This window comes from Peromyscus maniculatus, chromosome 3, assembly GCF_049852395.1.
Source record: "Peromyscus maniculatus bairdii isolate BWxNUB_F1_BW_parent chromosome 3, HU_Pman_BW_mat_3.1, whole genome shotgun sequence".
Lineage (NCBI taxonomy): Eukaryota > Metazoa > Chordata > Mammalia > Rodentia > Cricetidae > Peromyscus > Peromyscus maniculatus.
This window is the reverse complement of record NC_134854.1, coordinates 140,956,869-140,981,398: the sequence shown is the minus strand read 5'-3', so window position 1 is coordinate 140,981,398 and position 24,530 is coordinate 140,956,869. Positions and strand designations below refer to the sequence as shown.

Genomic DNA, 24,530 nt, shown 5'->3' with positions numbered 1-24,530 from the left:
TTCACTGCAGCTAAAGCTACACCTTCACCAATGGCCTTTCCAAACCTCTCTTCAGGGACTCCAGCCCTTCTACCTAGTGCCAAAACTCAGCTACTCTCCATGACCCCTTTGTGCGTCCAAAATCACTACCACCTTCAGCTGCCAACCTGAGATGCAGCCTTGGACCTCTTGGGACCACAGCTGTGTGCTGTGTGCTGACCCTGAGGAAATACTCCCAGAAGACTCACCTCAGTGATGCCAGTCTCTTCTTAATTACTCTAATTTCTCAGCTCCAGATAACTAGCATTGATTGTCCCATCAAAATAAAGGTTTCACTTTAACGGTGCTGGTCTCGTGCTGGTCTCGTGCTGGTCTTGTGCTGGTCTCGTGTTAATCGCAGCTGATTCTTCAGCTCCAGCTGACCGGAACTGTAGATTCTTGATTCAAAGTATCACTCAAACACCCCTGGTAGTCTTTGTTTCTCTTTGAAACATCACAAGCCAGGTCTCTCTATCTTCTGCATCCCTGACAGCATTCCTGTCATCCAAGCTCCTAGAACATCCCAATAAAGTTATGTGCACTAAATAGTGTTTCCAGTCCAAGGTTCCAAAGTCTTTCTACAAACAACATGGTCAGGTTGTCACAGCAATAGCCCGTGTACCTGGTAAAAGTTTTTGTCCTACCTAGGTTTCTATTGCTGTGATAAACTCTATGACTGTATTATTAGTCAGGGTTCTCTAAAGGAACAGAGTGGTGGAGTTATGTGTATGGAGTTTATTAGAGTGGCTTATACGCTGTGGTCTAAACAGTCCAACAATATCTGTCTTATAATGTAAAGGCCAAGGATTCTGTAGCTGTTCAGTCCAGGAGCCTGAGTGTCTCAGCGGTCCCAGTCTCATGCTGGAGTCCCAGGGGAGTCCTAGAGCGATGCTGCTCTTGGTTTTACATTGGAATCCCAAAGAAGTAGGTTCTGTCACCAGCAAAGGGATGCCTCAGCACAGGATAGATACACTTGCCAGTGAAAGAGGGTGCAAGCAGGCAAAAGGCAAAAGTTTCCTCTTCCTTGTCCTTTTATGTGGGCTGCCACAAAAAGGTGTAGCCCAGATTTAGGGAGACCTTCCCACTTCAAATAATCCAATCAAGAAAATTCTTCATAGACATGCCCAGGTTGTTTGGGTTTTCATTGATACCAGATACAGTCAAGTTGACAATCAAGGTTAGCTATAATAATGACCAAAACCAACTTGGGTTTATTCCAGCTCACAGTTGTAATCCATCATACAGGGAAGTCAGGGCAGGAACCAGGAAGCAGGAGCTGAGGCAGAGGCCATGGAGGGTGCTGCTTATCGGCTTGCTTTTCACGGCTTGCTCAGCGTGCTTTCTCATGCAACTCAGAACTCTCTGCAAGTGGGCTGGGCCTTCCCACACAAATCCTTAATCCCACATTATAAGTAATCTGATGGAAGCATTTTCTCAGTTGAGGTTCCCCTTTCCAGATAAGTCTAGCGTGGGTCAAATTAAAAAAAAAAAAAGAGGACAAGATGGTTTGTTGATTAACTTAATTTTAATGGGACAGCCAATAATTATTTTATAAAGATTTTATAAAGAGATAATAAATGTTTTCCAAAAGGATAAGTAGATCTTAGATTTCACAGAGCCAACAAGAATGTCATAGGCTAAGGAAGCAAAAGCTTTAGTTTTTAACAGCTCGTGCAATGTGGTTACTTACCCACCAAGCTAGGAGACTGAAGATCATAGGCAGAGGGATACAATTGTGTATAATAGATCAAACTTTTAAAATAGATTTAAATGTCGTCTACTAAAATAACTTTTGTCATTATTATATGTGATTTAACAAGCATGTCCCCAAGTAGGAATAATTTTTTCAAGTAATTATTTTTAATAAACTTTCTCCTATTATTGAGGTGGTGGCCATCCAGCTAAAGAAGGCTTTACCCCATTGGTAAACACACAGTCTTAGTATTTTAACATTTGTATGAAATCTAATCACTAAGTTTTAAATGGTTTATTTGATAAAAGGATAGAATAGAATAGCCTTGTTCTCTGGGCCTTTTCTTTTTAAATTCTACTCAGCCATCAGTTTTATCTCAGGGTATTGAATTTTGACCTTAAGAATTTTTAATAACCTTTCATTATAGCCAATTTAGTCATACCAATGTCATCTCTTTTTTATATTTTAAGCTTTACAACCTTTTTATTGAAAATATTTTAATAATATTTTCATTAATTCTTTGAGACTCTCATCCAATATATTTTGATCCTATTCATCCCTGCTCCCCTTATGTCTCCTAGATCCACCCCCACCTCCCTGCCCACCCAACCTCATGTCCTCCTGTTTTTTGTAACCTATGAGTCTGATTTGTGCTGCCCAAATACTGTTGGGTGTGAGGCCATCCCCTGGATCATGGTTGATTTACAGGAGTCATGCCCTTAAAGTAAATGGGCTCTCCTTCTCCCAACAGCCATCAGTTGCCAATAGTTCCTTGGCTAGAGGTAGGAACTTTGTGCTAACCTCTCTCCTCCATGCTGGAGCTTTTCTGGCTTGAACTTTCGCAGGTCTTGGACAGGTTGTCATTACTTCTGTGAGTTAAGAGGTGCAACTGTCCCGTTGTGTCCATAAAACAGTTTTGTTGCAGCCATCCACTGCCTCTCTTGCAATCTTTCTGCCCCCTCTTTTAGGTTCACCCCTGAGCCTTGGAAGAATGTGTTATGGAAACAAGAATGATTAACATGGGTCAGGGACATTGGCAGGATCTAAGAGGGATTATGGAGACAGGAGAACTAACATTAAAGGCCTTTTGAAAAAGTCATATGGAAATCTACTACTGTAGAAGATTCCTAAGATATATTACATACACATATGAACACAGTTTAAATGGAGTTACCTTACAACAGGAGCAGGAACAATGCTCCCACTAAGCAGGATAGCAAATAGTCTAATACCCAGAATTGTTACCTCTTTTGGACTTGCTGGCCAGTGGGGACCATAAACCCCCAAACATTATAGGCTATTGCCATTATTCTTAGTTACCCTCCAGAGCTTAATGGTAAGACCCTACTGTTGAAGGTGCCAGATACTTGAGTCATGGAACATAGAGAAATCAAGCTGACCTGGAAGCTTTATCCCTATTGGCTGGTTTTCATGGTGCTGGAAAGTGCTATACATGCTACCAGATAAGAGAAGTAATCATCGATCTTTCCAAGCTATGAACCCCATACGATAAAATGATGGCTGTCGTGGCAGGATTAGCCTGCTGGTGCAAATAGTGGCACGGATGTCTTTGGAATAATCAGGATTTGACTATCAGCTATCAGGAGAAAGGAACTTCATTATCCTGGGGAAACTTTAAAGCCTGGCTTCCTCTCAGATCAGAAATTCTGGCCAGGAAGGAAAATCACAGGCACATATGCCAACATTTTAGCCACATGGTCTATGTCCTTGCACTATGAAGAAGAGTAGACAACCCAAAGGGGAGTCTTTAGAGGGATCAGTTGAGCATTTCCCATGGTAACACCTATGGTGTCTTAGCTTCTTTTCCTGTTACTGTGATAAAATATGTACCCTGACTAAAGTAGATCAAGGGAGAAATGATTTACTTCAGTTCACAGTTCAAGGGTACAGTACATAATGGCAGCAAAGTCAACCAGCAGGAGCTTGATGCTGCTGGTCACATGACAATAAAATCGGAGAGTGATGAATGCTTGTGTTCAGGTAGCTTTCTCTTCTTTATGCAGACCAGGACCCAGGGACTGTTACTGCCCACATTTTAGTATAGGGTTTCCCACCTCAATTAACCTAATCAACATAACCTTTCACAGGCACACCCAGAAGATAATTAATCCCTCATAGTTGGGCCTGGAGGATGTCTCCTAGGTGATTCCAGATCCTGTCAAGTGATAATTAATATTAACCGTCAGATACAAGGAAGAGAAAACCGGATGTGAGGAGTGAAAAGGGCAGCATAAGGCAGATGGAGGGGACACCTTCCCCAGCACCCCAAGGAGAGGGGTAAACCCTGGCTGGTAAAAGGAGAACAGAGAGGGGTGTCCCTATTCCATGGGAGTCTTCCTGAAAGGGAAGACTATCCCTGAAGAGGCTCTCAGAGCTGTCTCTGACACATTGAAGGAGCGGGCAGACCTTGCACAAGTGTACACCAAGTGAGAGGTGAAAAGGAACTTCTCATCTGAAACTGAAATCTTTTCTCCCCCACCAACAGTCAGGACTGGCTCCAAGAGCGGTCTTCGAGGCAGCTGAATTTCCCGCATTTGCTCCTTAGCTGGCTCGACAGACAAACAGAGCATGCTTAGTACCCTTCCACTTAGGTAGGATTCAAAAGTAGGGTTAAAGCAAGGGAGAAGCCTTTTTTTGAGTTAACATTGTTTGGTCTTTTCACCACTCAGACAGGAGTTTGGAAGAACTTGTATCTCTGTCACCACCCAGAGTCCAGGGAGCCCTTTGCATTGTATGAGTTCCATCAGTGTGACTGGAAAGGTGGTCTGGCTCTGGGAGCCTGTTTCCTCTCACTCGGAGCATAGGCTCTGCCTGCCTGCCTGTGTGGACGGGCCCAGGGACTAGCTCAAGGCTGCTTAGGCTGAAACCTCATCTGCTTCCTATTCCCTCTTCCCGTTGCAGCACGTGGTTCAGTGTGTGTTTGTGGCCATCCGGACCATTGGGAACATTGTAATTGTCACCACTCTGCTGCAGTTCATGTTCGCCTGCATTGGGGTCCAGCTTTTCAAGGTAAGTCCTGCCTCCTTCTCATCAGCATTCCCAGGGAAGGGATCCAACAGATCCAAGAGGGGACAGCAGTCTAAGTCAGGTGTGCAGAACAGTGTGACCTCTGACTACAGTCTATCAGACCTGAGGCAGTGTGACCTCTGACCACAACCTGTCAATCAGACTAAGGCAGTGTGACCTCTGACCACAACCTGTCAATCAGACTGAGGCAGTGTGACCTCTGACCGCAACCTGTCAATCAGACTGAGGCAGTGTGACCTCAGACCACAACCTGTCAATCAGACTGAGGCAGTGTGACCTCAGACCACAACCTGTCAATCAGACTGAGGCAGTGTGACCTCTGACCACAACCTGTCAATCAGACTAAGGCAGTGTAACCTCTGACCACAACCTGTCAATCAGAATGAGGCAGTGTGACCTCTGACCACAACCTGTCAATCAGACTGAGGCAGTGTGACCTCAGACCACAACCTGTCAATCAGACTGAGGCAGTGTGACCTCGGACCACAACCTGTCAATCAGACTGAGGCAGTGTGACCTCTGACCACAACCTGTCAATCAGACTGAGGCAGTGTGACCTCTGACCACAACCTGTCAATCAGACTGAGGCAGTGTGACCTCAGACCACAACCTGTCAATCAGAATGAGGCAGTGTAGTCTCAGACCACAACCTGTCAATCAGAATGAGGCAGTGTGACCTCTGACCACAACCTGTCAATCAGACTGAGGCAGTGTGACCTCAGACCACAACCTGTCAGTCAGACTGAGGCAGTGTAGTCTCGGACCACAACCTCCTTGCGCTTTCCAGACCAAGAGGGTAGAGGGAAGTCGGCTCTGCCTCTCCCAGCTAACGGCCTCTGTGCTCTCTCTTGTACCACCCTTTGGTTAGCTGCCCTTCTTTCCAGATAACTTTTACCCTCTGGTGCCCATCTGTCCGTCCTTGGTTTAAAACCCACAGCAGTTACTGACCTGGAACAGCTCCTTGCCCATGCTGCAGCACCCAGCCTGAGGCCAGAGGCCTGGCTGCTTTCTTCTCTTCGGCTTCCATCTCTTTAGTTCTGCTAGTGCCTCACCGGAAGTGCTCTTTCCCTGCCCATCACCCCCGCTGTGTAAATTTCCACTGACTTCCTCCCATAAACTCCCTCCAAGCCCAGATCCCCCCTTTCTTCCTCTCAAGACCTTCCTAGAGAGCAGAGCCTTCCAAGGTTGGCGCTCCTGCTTTCGAGTTTGAGTGCGCTCTCAGCTGAATGGGGGGGTCGTGTCCTCTGCATCTGGACTCTGTTCATCGTTCACCTGTTGCCCCCGAAGCTCGAACTCAGGACTGTGCTCCAGACATACTGATTGATCATCTTCTGCTGGATCCTTCCCTGGAGGAGCATCTCTAATCCCATTGTTCTTCTCTTCCAGGGAAAGCTCTACACCTGCTCAGATAGTTCCAAACAGACGGAGGCAGAATGCAAGTGAGTTTAAGCTGGCAGGCTCCCCGAGCCAGAACTGATTAACTCGGGGGAGGTGGGTGGCTTGGCTAGAGAGGAGTCAAGACTGTCCTCTCACCCATCTCGATATCTGACCTCATTTTTGTGACATGTGACTTCATTCCTCAAAGGTCAAGCCACTAATTTTTTTTCTGATGGCTGGGGTAACATGGTTGCATCCCACCCAGCATGCCAGGAATCATTGATGGTACAGATGTGGGACATCCTATGATTACCTTTCTCTTCCTTTCTCAGGGGTAACTATATCACATACAAAGATGGAGAGGTTGACCACCCCATTATCCAGCCTCGAAGCTGGGAGAACAGCAAGTTTGACTTTGACAATGTTCTGGCAGCCATGATGGCCCTCTTCACTGTCTCCACCTTTGAAGGATGGCCAGAGTGAGTATGATTATCCAGGCTCACAACCCTGACATTAGAGAGTTGAGACACTGGCTGTCCAATTATTATCCACACTGGCTGTCCAGTTATTACCCAAGGTCTTATAACTTCTCTGAATTTACAACCCAGAGGTCATACTTGTGTTGTCCTTGGGCAGTGAGATTGTTTCTAAAACTCCCCTAGAACATGATCACTGCAGAAACATAGACTTTTAGCTGGGCATGGTAGTGCATGCCTTTAACCCCAGCAGTGGGGAGCCAGAGGCTTGACACTAGCCTAGTCTATGTAGTGAGTTCCAGGCCAGCTAAAACTACAGAGCGAGACCTTGTCACAAAAACAAAAGCTCTTAAGAAGATATTGTTGGAGATGGAGGGTGCAGAGGATTTCACTGAGGGCCTTGTGTATGTTATACAAGTGCTATACCACTCAATACATGCGCAGCATTTTAGAAACCTCAACCAAAAATGGATACCTTTTAACTCCTTTTCCCAAGCTCAGTATGAGTCACAAGATTGGGAGTCCCTGCCATTATCTTTATGGCATTTCAGAGTCAAATACAGAAAGAATTTCTCTGGTGTAAACCTTTGATCACCACCGAGTTTACCACTCGCCACATGTAGCTGACATGGGTGAAGGTAGCCGAGAGGTCTGTCTGATTAGACTGTGTATTCATCTCCTTGGATAAAGCTTTGTCTCCACTGACACTGTTGAGTAGAAAAGAAACAAAAGCCAGGTGTCCCATCCAGACCTCTGCAGATGTGACATTTTCGCTACTGGACCAGCCCATTGGTCTCCCCACAGCATTGCTGGTAGCAGTCTGGGCCATCTAGTGCACTTTGTATCTTGGTTTAAACACCTATGTCCCCATCCAACAGTACATGGATGGGATTTGCCATTACTATATAGCAATATATAAGTGACGCTCAGAGAATAGGCATATACTAGGGAAATTACAACAGAAGAAGAGGAAATCATCCTTATCCATGAAGAACAAGCTCAATTGGTCTCATAGTCCAGAGTGTAATGAATAGCAGACTTACGTATAAGTGTAATCTAAACCACTGTAGATGATGTGAATGATCTAGGATCATGCTAGTTTTATTTTATCTAAATGAATTTTTTTCTCAGATTTACTTTTTGTTTGGCCTCACCTCCTTGGGCCCATGCCAGTTTACAAAGCTGTTTCAATATTTACCAATATTTCTGTATTTGGAATTGATGTTAGTGATGAATGTTGCAGTTCAACAGCTCTTGACAGTTTCAAGACACGGTGTATGTATTTTACCAGCTGCTCTGTAAGATAGGAAAACAGGGAATTACCATTTCCACTTGACAGTTGTGGACTCAGTGCCAAAGAGATTCATTGGTTTGCCTGGATGGGACTTGAGCCCAGACCCTCCGGCCCCAGCCTGGAGCTGTTTCCTTTGATTGCAGGGATCCCTGGGAGCAGTGGTGCTATCATCTCATGGAGGTGACACTGCTTCTCCAGTTCACTCTGTGAGCCTGTCTCCTCCTGTAGGCTGCTGTACCGCTCCATCGACTCCCACACAGAAGACAAGGGCCCCATCTACAACTACCGTGTGGAGATCTCCATCTTCTTCATCATCTACATCATCATCATTGCCTTCTTCATGATGAACATCTTCGTGGGTTTCGTCATTGTCACCTTCCAGGAGCAGGGGGAGCAAGAGTACAAGAACTGTGAGCTGGACAAGAACCAGGTAGCCTTCCGGGAAGGAGAGGAAGAAAGCAGGGCCCACATAAGAAAATGCAGAGGTTGGCTGTCCAAGACCCACTCAGAAGGGAGCCTAGGGTATTTGGAGAGATGTGTGTGGATACCAAGGTTCTCTGTCCTGTCATCCAACAGAACAGGGTGTTGTTCCAAATTCCTGCAGCAGAAATGTGGATCCAGCATTTCTCAGACCCAATAGACATTAAATCCTCACAAATCCCAGGTCTGGACAATGTGCTCAATCAGCAAATATTTGTTAGGCTTCCGCATAGTGACAATTTGTTTCAGGCAACATGGAAAAAAGAAATGTATGTCATATCCAAAAATGGGGAAGTTACTCTATGCCCAGGTGTGTTGGCACCATTGACAAAGGAGAGAATGAGCAATGTGGGAACGCGAGCTTGGGATGGCCAAGAGAAACCACTTAGATGGCTTCTCAAGCAAAACAGAGGTCTGAGCAGGGGTGGGGAGAAGAGAGTCTGAAGAGGGGGTGACATGGTGACACCAAGGTCTAGAATACATTCTGTTAGCTTGCCGGAACGGGCTAGCAGCTCCTCGGTGACTAATGTGCTGTTGGGGTTGGACAGAGGTGTGAAACCTCGGCCCCCTTTGCACTCCCAGTGGAAACATGTTCCGAACAAAGCCAGCTCCTGAGGACACAGGCCCGTCTGCCCAGCTCTGTGCATGGCAGGAAAGCTGGACCCTTTGTGGGCTTAGATATCTGCTACTTAACTTTAGAGTCAGCGACCGGGCTGCTGTGTAGACTTGGTGTGGAAAGGAAGGCAAGGGGGGAAGTCAGTTGGGAAGTGTAGATGAGGGTGTAGAGAGTCTGACCTAACAGCAGTTCTTTGGAGTAAAGATGTAAAAGCAGGAGGTCAGATCGGCAAGGCTTGGGGATTAAACGTGGAGGTCAAGGGTCAAGCAGGCTGGAGTGGCTTTTTACTTCCTGATTTAGAGATTTGGGTGGGCTGCATAGCTATTGCCTGACATTTTCTATATTCCCAAGACTTTAGTTGGAACAAGAGTTCCTCTCTTGACAGTTCTGTGTCTTCTGATCTTATAGATACTGGACAATAAGGAAGAAGGATTTAGGATAGAAAAAATAAATTAGGCAAGAGATAGCCCATGGAGAACCTGGTATAGAACATAACCAATGAGAGCTATGAGCCAATCAGTATTTATCAGGCACCATGCACTCGCTGAGCAATGCACCAGTCATTACCAGTTTTAGAAAAGGAGCTAAGCTCCTTGCTTGCAATCTGGATAAGATTTGATGGACAGAGCCTCTGTCCTTGAGCCTCTATCCTTGATAAAGGAAGCCAGAAAAATGAAAAGCATGCTTGACATTACATGCCACATCTGTGAGCTAGAGCCTGAGAACACCTTCCCAGGTTGTGGTTTCACATGCATCCTACTTTTTACTGCCACGCACCCTTCATCATCCCTACTCTTCCCTCATGTGCCTTCACTTCTCCTTCTTCCCCTCCAGAGACAGTGTGTGGAATATGCCCTCAAGGCCCGGCCCTTGCGAAGGTACATCCCCAAGAACCAGCACCAGTATAAAGTGTGGTATGTGGTCAACTCTACCTACTTCGAGTATCTGATGTTCGTCCTTATCCTGCTCAACACCATCTGCCTGGCCATGCAGGTCAGTCTATGGGTGGGGGGCTAGCCTAGGGAAAATGCTGGGGAAGGATGTAGTAGAAGGAACCACGAGGCCAGGTCAAGTGGTCATCTGCCTGCAGCTGGGAAAGTGAGAGAGACAGAAGAGTGAGCGAAAGTCAGGTGTCCCTTCTCAGGGATGAGGCTCCTCTGAGACCTTATGGAAGAATCCCTGGGGCCCTGGATTGATAACAGAATAGAGGAGGTAGAGAACCAAGAGAGTAAGCCTGGAGTCCTCATCATAAGGCATGGGGTATACCCCTACCTACAAGGAAGTCAGTTTGTGCCAAGGTTCTCAAGTACCAGAAACATCCAGAAGTCATCATGCCCAATCATCAGGAACTCAGATCTCTGCCACCCCAGTTATCAGAGATGGGAGGAAAGGCAAGGGCTTGCAGTATCTTCAGAGTCCACCTGCCTGCCCAAGGCACGATGGGCAGCCTTCTGAGGATGGCTCAGGGAGGATCCCTGTAGACATGGGGGCTGGACATGTAGACATGAGAAAGTTGGACAAAGGTGATAAAGAGCCAGAGGACTTCAGCCTCATGTTCATGGTCTTCCCCTTCCCTCCCTCCACTTAGCATTATGGCCAGAGCTGCCTCTTCAAAATTGCCATGAATATACTCAACATGCTTTTCACTGGCCTCTTCACGGTGGAAATGATCCTGAAGCTCATTGCCTTCAAACCCAAGGTAGGTCTCTGAGAAAAAGCTATTTGACGGGATGGGGGTGGGTATGCGTCCACAGGACGAGGGATGCGAAGGGAGAACTTGGCAGTAAGGGGCCATCCCTTCTCTGAAGAGTGCTCTAAAATCTACACTGGCCAAGAGGTGAACCAGGCCAACTCCTTGAAACATAACCTTACCTCGCAGTCTTGTCCATGACTGGGATGATCAGGAAGTAGATTCCTCCATGAGTTGAGCTGTGGTCTTTCCATGAGTTAAGCCACAATCCTTCTCCTCCCATTTCCCACCACCTGGCAAGCCAAACTTCTCCTGGCCCAGCCCCCCAGATCTAGGAAGGTCCCTGATAGACCCCTCTCCATTGCATGTTACATGCAGAACAATTGATTGTGAGAAGTCCAGGCTGAGCTATGTTTGCTCAGGGCCCAGCACGCCATGCCATGGACACATACTCAGAGACATTGCCGTTACCCACTTTGTCCGCCAGCACAGGAAGAGCAGGTGCCTGCAGATTTCCCTACGTCACTTCTTGCAAACAGCACCTCGTCAAAAAGAAGGGGCTAGCAGTGTCTGAATGAGGTGGAGCTGACAAAGCTGACTGCCTGTCACTCTTCCTCACCAGCCTTGACCACTGTCCCAGGCGACACCAGAGCAGGCTGGTAGAATTAGTGCCCACTACAGTCCTTGACCTTCATAGAAGGCCAGAATCTCTGATACTCACTGGCCTGTGAGTGACAGCTACTTCAGAGGCAGCTGTAACAACCCGTCAGGAGCTACTCTGGCTGCCCCAACGTTTTCTTGGAGAGTGGTGAAAAGGACATGGCTGGAGAGTCACACTTAGAGATTGGAAACATTCACCAGCTTTCCAAGCTTCCTCTCCCCCTCCCTCACCAGCTTCACCAGATGTAACACAGGATAGCAGAGGGCAGGAAGACAAGTCTCCAGCTCTATCATGTTTAAATTTTGGCAACAAGTCCAGAAACAACTACACAGTTATTAAGGGAAGGAGCTGGTGTGTTCTCTGCTACATGGAGCTGTTCACAGTGGTGCTTTCTCGGCATGGGCTCTGCTGGATACTTTTCAGAAAGATAGAGACAGCCTTTGGGTCATTTAGAGATAGACCATACAGTATTCATAAATACTGCTTCTTCCTTTCAACCACAGGACACCTAGGGATCTTGAATACTTTTCAAAGACTTCCCATGAGCCTCATTTGGTGCAACCATAATAATGGTGTTTCCCTACCTCCAAGAAGAAAATATGTTCTTTGTCATATTTCTTTCCAAGTTCAGACCCATTAAGGGATAGTTTGTGGCCTGGCCTGGAAAAGACCACCAAGTGGTTGTGGCTACCTTCTATGGGGCCCACAAGCATTGCCACCCACATGTTGCCCTATTCCAGATTCCATGCCTTAGAATACAGAAGCGTCACCCACATTCTCCTGAGCCAGGCCAGGAGAGCAGGGCCGCTGGGCTTCACCCTCAGTTTTCAACCTCTCAGGAAGCTGACATCACTTTCACCTCATGTCATGAAACACATGGCTTAAATATTTGGTCTTCAATCATCCCACAGTGGACAGATATGATCCTGGTGTGTGAGGCAATCTCCAGAGCTTGTCATGAACTTTTTGAATCATGTTTCTCTAGCATCAAGCCATGTGCCCTGAGAAGCCCATTAGATTGACATCTTCAGGGGCCTTGGCCTGAAACACACATTTGGTATATCCTACATATGAAAAGTCATGAGACATAACCAACTGGGGTGGCCTAAACCATAAAGAGTTTCCTATTTTCTTCAGTACCTGGTGTTCAATAATGAGAAGACAGGGTAAAATATGAAAACTTTTCCTGGGTGCAGAAGAGAGGCATCTTACACAGCAAGAGTCGGTCTTTAACTTCAGAGGACAGCAAGGGGTTCTCTTCTGTTAATTCCTCAAAAGGGACCCCTGACAGTGGAGAAGTAAAGACTATTAGTGTGGGTGACCAAAGACAGTTGACTAGTTAATTGAGAAGAAGATGCAGGAGAGCCTGGTCCCTCTACACCCTCGTTAACTCTATTCTTCACTGATAAACAGACTAGAAAATGTGCCCTTGAGTTTTTAGGCAGAAACCCTCATAACTCTAGTAGAAATATCTACGTAGAGTTTGCCCAAGAACAATGGAGTAGCTTCTGACAGACCTGGAATACCAATGGCTTCTGGACTTTGATTTTCACCAACTGCTCATGTATGGTACGAGTCCCCTGTGAAAGGATAGTTAGCAAGAATGTGAAAGGTGGATGTGTTAGTCATCCTGGCATTATAATTATAAAATCACCAGAGCAACTAACATAGTTTTGAAGGTTTGAGTGCAAGATGCTTCCATCAACACATTCCAGGGAGGGTGGTAGGTGGTGGCATGTCATAGCAGGGTTGTGTAGAGGAGCAGTTCAGTCACATCTGTAACCTGGAATCAGAGCAAGAATGCAGGCTGGAATCCCACAATCCTCAAAGAGCGGGCCCTCAGTGACCTCCCTTCCCTTCCCCTCCCCTCCCCCTTCCCCCCTTCCTCTTCCTTCCTTCCACCCACTAGGCTCCATTTTCTGAAAGTCCACATCTTCTCCCAGTAGCACCACTGTGGGGAGCAAGCTGTTAACACATGGTCCTTTGCTCAACACTTAGCATCCAAACCACAGCAGTTGGCACCACCCATAGTCAGGGCAGTCTCATCTGGAGGTGTCCCTGATTGAGTTTGCCTTGCCATATCCTCCTCATATCTGATTGGCTGGTGGGTTGATCTATCAGTTTGGCTCTGTTTCTTTCTTCCATTGTCACTACAGTGATTGATGCTTGGATTCTTTTCATCCATATCTGTTTTCCTCACTACTCACTGTAAAATAAGTTTACTCAAGAAAAATCTCTGCCTTGAATTCAACTTCCCAACTTCCTAAATCCATACTTCATTCATACAAAAAAAAATTCACAGAAATATGAGATGTTGATCTAAACAAGTTTAAAGACCTCTTTCTCTCAGACAACCTGGAGAATGCAGAGGTGATCTGTGGAAAAGGATACGTGAATGCCAAAGGAGTTCTGTCCTTAGATGTAGGGAAAACATGCTAAAGAGACCTGGATGATACTTGGTTCTGCATGGATATGCAGATGCAAGTTGGGGGAAAGGTTTGGTTGAAGTGTTCAAAGGGTGACTAAATAGTCGTTTAATTGTATGATAGATTATATTTCTATCGTGACCTGAAATATGTCAATAATTACAAAAAAATTAAGAAAACTTTTATGATAGGTGCTTAAAATGTCCAGTGTCTAAAAATAAATATAACAAAAAGAAAAGTAAAAAGTTATAGCAAGGATTAAAGAGAAACTAATAACTGAAGAAATGAATTCCTATACTGGAAAACTCTCCATTGATAAAACATTATTTCCTCTCAACTCGATCTATAGATCCAGCACAATCCCAATTAAAATCCTTAACGAACCCTACCCCAGCCAGAAAAGCAGAAGGGAGGGAGCCACACAGCAGACTCCATGGAGTTAGTAGGAGAAGTCTTGGAGTTCAAGGTTTCTGCTCTGGTCGGCAGCTCTGATCTGAATGGGCAGGGCAGCTCAGTGCCTGGTGAGGAGTGGTGTGGCCACAGACATTCCGCTCTCAGCAAGAGGACTGAGTGCCAGATAATGTCGTCACTTAAATGCCTCGGCTTTGCTGCTGACGAAGGTTCAGCAAGAACAACTAAATGAAGACTTGGGTCGATGAGCCTGCCAGCACAGTAGGTCCAGAACACCAGGGGTGTCCCAGTGAAAGGCCTTTAACCTCTCTGCTTCATAGGGTTCCCAATAGGACTGAAACTCATTAACCCTCCATAACTAGAGAATCCCTGTGGGAGCTGCTGTCTTCTGGAAAGCCCCTGAAGCACCGAGTAGGGGACTTGGGACTAGTGTGTTGATTCCTTAGTAGGGACTAGCCTGGTGTAGGCTCGGGGGATGAGCTGTCCGCTAAAGCCTACTGGAAACACAGCAGCATGGAGCAGTGTCCGCACGGTGCTGACATCACCTGATGGTGAATCAGCTATGAGGATGAAGACAAGGAATGAAAGAAGGCTCAAAGTTTCCTGCCGGTCCCTCAGGGAATGGACCGAAGCTACAATTCATTGAAATTGAGGACAGTGGGGAAAAGCCAGCCTGAAGGGGATCTGGAGAGGTATTGGGTTTTTAAAGCTGTTAAAATCTGGAGCAGGCAGTCTGGGCAAGAGATCTATTTTAAGAGTCGGTACTACATATGGCCCTCCTAAGTAGAAATTCCAAGAGAGCTGTCCCGGAGCCTCCTCGTCCCAGAATGAGCTTACAGGTGCAGCTCTGGGGAGAAGGAAGAAGTGAATGGAGGTCTGGAGGCTAAGAGCTGGGATGGCCCAGACAGGAGATCAAGAAGAACCAACATTTCTCAGGCTAAGGTGCTGTGTGAGTGAAGCCAGCCACAGAGAAGAAAGGCAGGATGAACAGAGAGCCTGGAGGCTGCCCTGCTTGTCCAGGGAAGCAGGAGGGGAGCCTTGATGTACTAGCCCCCCTCAGTGAGTGGTGCTGAGGACTGTATTTCTTCAAAGCCACACTGATCTGGAAACTTTAATTTAAACAACTTCAGGAGTAGGTAAAAATATTGTCTCTTAAAACTTGTATGGGAACTTAGCCATCTTTTTTTTTTTTTAGGCTAATGACCTTGAATCATTTCTAGACCAACAAGCCCCCATTTCATAAATATTCTGTAATGTCTTTTTAATTCCCATACATTCACACCTATACATAAAATGTCCGAAGTCTCTTAGCCATAATGTAAGTGGAAAAGGTTGCGTATGGTAAAAGATTCAGTCCTCACCAAAGTTGAAGACAGCAGAAGAGCAAATATGGGACCTTAGAATAAAAGCTGAAGTTGCCACAGGGCCAGTTTTATTCGTGCACAGTGCCTACACGCGTGTCCCTCAGAAGTCAGTCCTGTGGCTGCGTCACTCTTAAGGCCCAGCTGTCCCACACAGCAGGATATTTGGTGTCCCTGTTCCCACCCACTAAATCCAAAAGGCTGGCTTTGGCTTCCAGGACCCAGTCTGTAGCTCTCCCCAGTTCCACAGTGCCCCCTGGAGGCCAATGCGTGGGACAAAGCAAGGCAGGACTTCTTACGGCCTCTTCACTGAATTTAGTTGAAATCTGTTCGCCCTAGCTGCTAAGAATCACAGTGTCTTTGGCTGTCCGTGGAACCCATGGGCCCACAGACTCGCCACACATGTCACCTGAAGAAATGGAAACAGAAAAGTGGAGGAGGGAGGGAGGGAGGGAGGGTACTGCGTATGACATGCCACCACCCTTGCACTCCTCTGACCTCCTTAGGAGAGCCCAGGGACCTGTGGGTGGACAGCCAGCCCCTGCCTGCTTTTTAGCGGCTGATTGGTAAGCAGGCATTCCCCTGATTATTGTTTATTTATGGTGTACCCACGGACACCTGATGTGCACAGTGCCCAGCAGACAGGCACAAATGCGCTCCTCGGAAGGGGCCGCCTCGCCCCAGCTCTTGTACTCAGAGATTTGCATATTGTTGCAACATTGTGACAGGTTTCTTTCCTGCATGGTGCTTTCACCATGAATGATAAAAAATAATTATATGACTTACATAAAGCCTTAGTGTGGGAAGGGAAGTATTAGCTATTACATTTAATTATTTAATGTGGGAAAGTATTCACACTGTGTAAAAGCCCAGTGGGAAAGTACACTGTGGTTCCCTGTCTCTGATCCTGCCACTGGAAAAGAAACCAAACACATGAGGAGAGGGATTCCCAAGACCAGAAGGTGCTAAGGCATGAACTCAGCCCACACAACACAGTGGCCCTGACCGGGTGGCCACAGAACACCGGATCCTCACGGGCAGGAAGGGCCTTCTAGGATGCAGGAGGCACCAGGAAGAGACAATAATGACAGCATCTGTGGGCACTGAGCACTTCCTCAGAGCCAGACCTGGGAGCTGCTTCCCATGCCTGACGTCCCACGAACCTCACACAGCCGCAGAGGCATGCGCAGTTGTGATAGCCACGCCCCACGGGAGGAAGCCGGGCCACAGAGAGACTGGACAGCTTACTCACAGCTCTCAGGACTCATCTCTGAGAGTGAGAGCGACCCACCATTTCATTTGTGTATTATCACAAAGGTGGTGCAGGGGGCTGAATCCAATGACCTCTGTTGAATCATACCTGTGAACTCAGGCACCCATGGGGCCTGGGGTCAAGGGGTGATAGTAGAGGTGGGGGCTGAGGAAGGGTATTAAGAAGGAAGGAACGTGTCCTGACTGGATTCCATCACACTGTTTAGAGAGTTGTAGCAGGACCAAGCTCTTCCCCTCTCAGAAAGGGCAGCCTGCCCTTCCCTTTCACACCTCCCCCATTGCTTCCGGGTCCCCTTCTCCATGGACTGTAGGGCAGAGTGCACTTGAACCTGAAGGCATTTGCAATGCCTGGCTCCAGGGTTCCAGCCTCCGGCACCCCTGCTCTGAGAGGAGTCTTTTGTATAAATCTGTTTATTTATTCTAATGTGAGTAGGGAGAAGCAGCTATGGGATCCTCCAGTCTACCCAGGCGCAACTAAGGAAGAACAAACTCCTGAGACCCCAAAAGGGGCTTAACCCATAGCCCCCAATTCTGTCTGCTTCAGGGAACAGACCACCAACTTTAGGGATTAGATTCAGATCTATGGACTCCAGCCTTGCATATTTCTATGCTCCTAGTAGCCCTCATTGTGTGTTAATGAGATGAATGAATGAATGCTTTCAATTTGTTCCGGGGGAACTCCAGAGCAGAAGGTGTCTATGAAAAGCACGCATTCCCAGGTCTATATTCCTCCATCCATCCTGAGAGTACCACTTCACTGTCCCAGTGAGGGCATCTTCGGGGCAAGGACCCAACCCTGGCCTGTTCTTGCCCATTGTCCTACAGTAAGCAGCTTTCTGTGGGAAGCCGTCCAGAGCTTCTGAATTAGCAGACCACAGGATAGGCCTGACGGGGAAGCAGAAATCCTCGCCGCCTCTCAGGCTGTAGGCCATGAGCAGCTGTGTGCTCTGTTATGCCTTCTCCACTAGACGCCACTAATCTCCATGATTAGTTATATCTAAGTGGCACCCTAATGTAATACAATTTATATTATCTCTGCTTGGTGTCAGTTAACCATTGATTCCATGATATTCCATAATATCATCTCTTCACACAGACATAATGAGGCTTTGCCACAGGCACTGCTGTTTCTGGCTGGATTCAGCACCTCTCCCCAATTCGCCACCACGTCTTGACTCTACAACCCAGGACCCAGAAAAATCATTCCTTCTAGGAACTATGTTCAGCCTTCCACTGTGCCTGTCCCCTCCAGACCAACTCACAACCTGCCCTGCTCAGCCTCAGGCCTCACATCTTCCTTCAGACATTTGCTCCCCCAAGCCAGGAACCTCCACTCTCTTGGGACCCCATATCCTAGATTGGATATAGGTCATCTTTTGTCCCTCTCGTTTTAGACCCTGCTCTGCAAGGAGGGTTTGGCCACTCCCTCTGGCTCATGTTGCCTGATGTTTCTTTTCCCTGTCAGAACTGCGTGGTCAGTCCAGAGTTCTGGCACCCATCTTCGGGTACTTCCCATCCAGCCCCACTCCCTCCCTCTTCCTCCTTCTTCTCTTCCTTTTTCCCTCTTTTCCCCCTTTCTTTTTTGCATTTTCCCTGTTCCCTGCCCTCTATGTGTTCCATGTCTCCCCATCCTCCACAGTCTCCCCTTTTCCCACCTACCGTAAGTGACCTTTTTTTATCAACACCATCCCCATCTCTTGCTTTTCACATTATTTCTGATTCCTGGGTGTGTCTGTCATCTCCATCCCATAGCATCAAGTTTTTGTTTGTTTGTGGTTTCTTTTTTTAACTTTTCACCTCTCTCTGTCAACAGTCTCACGTCTGGCTCTCCTGTGCCTTAGTGGCCTGGGTGGTGGGGCACTCCTGGGCCAGTGCCCCTGGAGAGACTGAAACTGTATCAACTTACATATCAGGAACCAAGAAGGTCCTGGCTTCCTCTTTGCTTCTTTGCTTGGCTTTGCCAGAGCCACATAAGGTAGGTAGACAGGAAGGAACATAGAAGACCAAAAGTAACAAATAATAGCCAGGACATAATTTTTACCTTAAAATTCCTAAGCACGAGTAACATAATGCTGACATACCAATAAAAGTATGTACAGAGTTTTTGTGGCTTCTCATGTACACCACCTGTTGTGAAGTTTGTGTGCCTGACAGAGGAGGTTTCTGGTCTGGGCAGAGGAGAAACAGAATCCAGAATTCTGCAAAGGTGTGTGCCTACAACCTCTCCTGCGATGATCTTACTCTGTGTCAGAGACAGAGGCCCACCTAACAGCCCAGCACTCTTCCCATCCAGCCTTCTAGCCCAAGGAAGACCCATGTCTCCTCTGGTTTCAATAGTTGCTTTTTAACAACTTAACAGTGAGCTATCTATATGAGCTATCTGTATAAAAGTAAGCCATAATAACCTGCATGCTGACACAGTGTCAACAGTGGCAGCCTGACTGCACTCAAGAGCATCTCAAGACTAGTGACCAGATGGTGAGCAGGAAGGGCCTTGACGAGCCCAGAACCTTCAGCTTCCTCCCTCCTCCTCTGCATACTTTGCTTCTTGATGCCTGGTTTCAATTTTCCCTTTGCTCAGTCCCACAAGAAAGCTGAGTTTGTAGATGCTGCTTAACAATGCAACAGGCAGGTTGACTCTAGCTAATGATGAGCACAGCTAATGTGAATTGAGAGCTTCCTCCAGAGGGAAACAGGCACAGGAAGTTTAAGTGATTTGCTCACTCTTAATGCTATGGTTGGATCTTGACTGTTGAGATACAGTTGGACATTTAGAAGTAGAGGCCTAGTGGAAGGTAGGTCCTTGAAGGAGTGTCTTTGAAGTGTAGAGACCCTTCCTCTTTTCCTTTGCTTGACCAATGTCTTACTTAGGGTTCTATTGCTGTGAAGAGACACCATAACCATGGCAACTCTTACAAAGGAAAACATTTAATTGAGGGGCTCACTTACAGTTCAGAGGGTCAGTCCATTCATTATCATCATGGTGGGACATGGTGGCATGCAGGAAAACATGGTGCTGGAGAAGGAGCTGAGAGTCCTACATCTTGCAGGCAATGGGAAGTAATCTGAGTATCACACTGAGCAAAGCTTGAGCATATGAAGACCTCAGAGTCTGCCTCCACAGTGACACCCTTCCTCCAACAAGGTCATACCTACTCCAACAAAGCCACAACTCCCAATAGTGCCACTCCCTTTGGGGACCATTTTTTTTTTCAAACATCCACAACCACCATCGATGAACAGACCTATTCTACCACTGTGAGCTGCCTCACCAGAGACCCAAAGCAGCAGAAACAATGCCATGAACTAAAACCATGAGCCAAAATCAACTTTCTCTCTTACCGATCCCCACATGTATTTTGTCATGATAATAGGGAACTCACACACACAGCTACCTAGCTAGTAAGTGGCAGAATAGGATTTAAACCTACTGTCTCCAGAGATCATACTGTTACTACCACTGCCTCTGTCAAAATGGTAGGTCTCCCATGACATTGCTGAACAGAGATATAGCTAATTCAAAAGAGAAGAAAATCCAAAATCCTTGTGCATATGAAATGTATGGCATAAAGCTTTTGTAAAAAGCTTAGACGACCTATTTATTTTTCCTTCCTGAAAATGATTTGCTGAAGCATATGTCGATTAGCTGTCCATTACTTAGCAGCATCACCCAGTGGGAGGAGGTTAAGCAGCGATGATAATCAGACTCTGGCATTGGGGTCCATGCCAAAATTCCCTAGCTAGGCCAGAGGGGAGGCCCCTGTTTTTACTTCATCTTAAGAGGCCAGTAATTTAAAAGGGGAGGCCGCTCAGCATGTGGGATGTTGCAGGCAGCAAGAGAAGTCTCCTAGTTGTACAAGCGCCATCTTTTATGTATGCGCCACCTTCACTGGCTCTGAGGAGCTGGGCACTCAGAGGTTTGGTTTGCCACTTCTAAGAGAGCCAGCACAATGCTCTCTTCTAGCCCTGATGCTCCAACTATAGGGAACCCGCTCACCAGAAAAAAAGACTGGTGGCAAGTATAAGCTGGCCCTAGTCAAATGGATTCTATAAAAGAGAAGGTCTGTGATTTCCCCCACCTTCCTCTCTGTTATATCTCCAAGACCCAATTACTCATGGGAAAATGAAAGATGGGGGGAGTAGGTGCATGTGTGTGCATACATGTGTGTGCATGCATGTGTGTGCATAGGAGAGAAAACACCTGACTCTCACATACCAGAGCCTATAGAAGAAACTTTCTTCCAGGCCCCTCATAGAAGGACTTGGCCAGGTGTCTCCCTTGGACAACCTATTTATTACCAAATTGGGGGCGGGGGAGCGGCATGAGCTTTGTTTCTGGAACTGGTGTGGGGCAAGTAGGAGGTCATGGTTCTTGAAATAGTGGGAAGAAGAAACCAACCAAGGGAGTGGAGACCTGGAAGCTGGGTCTGAAGACATCTTCAGGATCCCGCTGGGAGGACTAACAGGCCAAGGGACAGAGGGATGGGAAGGTGGGTCTTAGGTCATGGTGAAATGCTGTCTCTTAAAGGGATTCTCCACTCTTGGGGTTGCTCTGACCCCTCTGCATTCCAGCTGTGCATGTGTCTGCCAATACTGGGTCCGCCGGAGCCTTTGGCAACAAGGGAACAGTTGGTTTCTGCACCCAGTGGTTTCCTCAAGGGAATTTGCCAGAGGACAGAGAAGCCAAGCCAAGGCCCCAGTAACACAGCCTGGGACAGGCAACTGGGAGGTGTGATTAATCCCAACAGGCCTAGCCAGCCAGTCCAGTGATGTGCAGCTATGGCGGGGGGGGGGGGGGGGGGTGACGACGGAGGGTCGTTGCTTACTCTCTGCCCATAAAAAATAAATCCAAAAGGAGGGGTGAGCAGAGATGCACAGCTGGAGGCTGACAGAGTTCCTGTAAAGCGCAGCCCTTCCCCCTGGTACGTACTAGCAGATACCGGTGTATGGATCGGCTTTTCCCCATGTAGCCCGCTCTTCACCTTCTTCCTTCTCCGCTCTTCTCCCTCAGAGGAATTGCAGACATGGCCAATCCACCCGTTTGTTTCAGGTCTTCGGTGGATGGAGAGACTCCAGCTCCACTGCCTCGCGCGAAACCCGCGACTCCCACCCTCCTCTCTCCTCCTGCTCCGTACCCCAATAACGTTTGCTTGCCACGTTTTCTAGGTTGGTGCTGGACATGCTCCGGTGTCACTTTGGGCCCTGTTTCTCTCCCTTCTCTTCTCTGACTTCTCTTCCATATTCCTTCTGAAATAGCTCTATTCCCAAACAAACAACTCACACTTAGAGATAGACTCCAGCATGTCCCCAGATCCAGCTTTAAAGCACACACATATGTAGGATCCGTCTGAGAGATTCACTCCTGCCCTCCCTCCCCCAAACTAGTGTCCCCTCTCTACCCCAAGTGGTGTGTAAGAACCTAGGAGTGCACTGGTTGTTTCCTGCTTAGAGCATCGACTTAACTGGAAGAGAGAAGTTCCTGCCTGAGATATTCAGGGCGTTGCTCCAGGAGGCCAGCAAAAGAGCCCTGGCACAGACTGACCCTCATCTGACCTGTGACCCGAACAACCCCAGCCCCAGTCTGGCTGCCCAAAGCCTCCTGGGGCAGCATAGGTTTTCTTTGGGCAGAAGTGCCTGGGAACGTAGAGTCCCCTTTCCCTGGGGCCTGACCTCCTCTTCTAAGAATAATAGTCTGAGGACAGCCTGTCTGGTAGTTTACTCTAGAAGGAGATGGCTGGGAAGCTAGGCAGTTTAGGGAACTGGACAAAGGGAGGAGGATGGGAGAAATCGGCTCGGCTCTTATGAGTAAAAAAAGTAAGAGAGCTGGCAGCCTTTGAGAGCAAGGAGCTGAGAACCTCCCTGAGCACTCTTCCTGCTTCCAAAGTCTCTTGCCAACCTCCAGACATCCATCTCCAGAGAGCTCCAGACACGGAAGCAGTGGCCCACGGGCAGTGCTAATTGCCCCCGTTGGAGATCATTGTCTGGGAAACAAAAGGAGCAAATGTCGTTTTTTTGTAAGAAAACAGGTCTCCTTGGTCCCAGGTTCTCTACATTCTGCCAAGGGGCACATGACCGTCCTGTTATTGGGGTCTCCTGGGCTGTGGCTCTGGGCTCTGTAGGGTCTTGGGACATGGCCCTTTAAGCTGGCACTCCTGCCACAGAGGCAGTAATCAAGACCTGAAAATGCTACTTGCTCTTTGGAAGGCGGCTGCCTACCCAGAAGTCCCCAGCCCTCCGGGCATTCTGGATTCCTGGCCACACAGTTGTCTGTGTACCTCAAAAAGTCTTCCATGGATGCCCATCTCTTCCCCCTTGTGAGTACATGGAAAATCAATGAAACCCTGTTTACAGGCAACAGTAGTAAAGTTGGGACCCTGGTCTTTCCCTTTTGAGCATTATGCCCCTCCACAAAGCTCTATTAGCTTTATTCCCTTTCTAGGAAGGCAATAGCTCCACCCATCAGCCAATCCCACCTCCACCAACCTGGCCCAGGGAAGTCCTCTATAATGCCCATCACTTTGGGTAGCATTTTCATTTTACTGAGGCTTTATATCATGGAGCCTGGGGTGGTACTTAAGAGATGCCCCTGAGGATACTGTCTAGAAAGGCCTCCTAGACCAGGAGACCTGTCTATCCATTAAGAAAGATTTTACAAGGCAAATTTAGCCTGGGAAGAAAGGGCATGTCCAGTGCAGGAAAGAGGAGAAACCCCATTCCATCTACACAGAGTCCAGCTTACTGTGGACACTGTTGGAGTGATTTGGTCCTTTGGTTGTCTCTGAACTTGCATTCCAGTCCTGTCAACCACAAGACATCAGCCACTGACTTGTCTCCCTCCAGATTGGTCCTTCTAGTAGAGGGAACTAGAGGGAATAGGTTCTTTCCTAATGCTGTGTGCTCTACACCATAAATTAACTATATGCTATAGGAGATAAGACCCAAACAGTGGGACACAGCCACACCCTGCACCGCTGTGTCTTCCTCACACTTGTCCCTATAGCCATGGCCACTTCTGCCCTGAGGAAGTAGAAGGGTCCTCTGCGGAGGCGGTAGAGAGAATGCGGATCACGTGACCCGTGAAAGGCAGGACAGGAGGGCGGAACTGAATGCCTCTCTGCTGCTCCTAACCCAACCAGGCTCCTGGCCAGACGCTGATGTTTGACACCCCCAACAGCAACACTCAGATGCCTGGACAGTGATTCTAATGGTGATGTTGCTCTGTTCTTGTCTGTCTAATATTCCTTTTTAATCCCCATCCTGCCTGCCCCTCCCTCATGTAGGGTTACTTTAGTGATCCCTGGAATGTTTTTGACTTCCTCATCGTGATTGGGAGCATAATTGATGTCATTCTCAGTGAAACTAATGTGAGTATCGCTCTGCCCTCCCCAGGGACCCCAGTCCTTCCTTCCACCTCTTCTGCCTCTCCACTCCTCTCTCTCTCTCTCTCTCTTCTCACACTCTTTGTTTACCTCTTTTTATGTTTTTTTAATTTCTGGTTTTACCCACCTCCAGTCATGCTTTTTATTGAACCTGCCGTCGTCTTATGGGGGAAAAAAAGCAGAAATCTGTTCTCCTTTTTTTCCCACTTGTCCTGGCTACGCTGGGCCCAAGGGCGCAGAGCTGAGCGGAGGGAGCAGGCTGCACACGGGTTGGGCCAGCCCTGGCTGCCTTCCGGGTGGCGGCAGCAGCCCACCCACCTCAGAACTA

At 47.6% G+C, this 24,530-nt stretch overlaps 1 protein-coding gene across 45 annotated transcripts in view; it reads left to right on the top strand.

The window, feature by feature from the left end:
- The window catches only part of Cacna1c (calcium voltage-gated channel subunit alpha1 C), a 658,960-nt gene that overhangs the window by 577,924 nt on the left and 56,506 nt on the right, over nucleotides 1–24,530 (top strand). For 31 of the 45 annotated variants that reach the window (XM_076567723.1, XM_076567725.1, XM_076567727.1 and 28 more), the window contains 7 exons: nucleotides 4,634–4,741; nucleotides 6,146–6,198; nucleotides 6,469–6,615; nucleotides 8,135–8,336; nucleotides 9,837–9,995; nucleotides 10,591–10,701; nucleotides 24,104–24,187. In XM_076567723.1, coding sequence (XP_076423838.1) covers nucleotides 4,634–4,741; nucleotides 6,146–6,198; nucleotides 6,469–6,615; nucleotides 8,135–8,336; nucleotides 9,837–9,995; nucleotides 10,591–10,701; nucleotides 24,104–24,187 — 864 coding nt within the window. The remainder of the gene's footprint in view (nucleotides 1–4,633; nucleotides 4,742–6,145; nucleotides 6,199–6,468; nucleotides 6,616–8,134; nucleotides 8,337–9,836; nucleotides 9,996–10,590; nucleotides 10,702–24,103; nucleotides 24,188–24,530) is intronic. The other 14 variants (XM_076567735.1, XM_076567737.1, XM_076567741.1 and 11 more) reach the window with 1 other exon arrangement.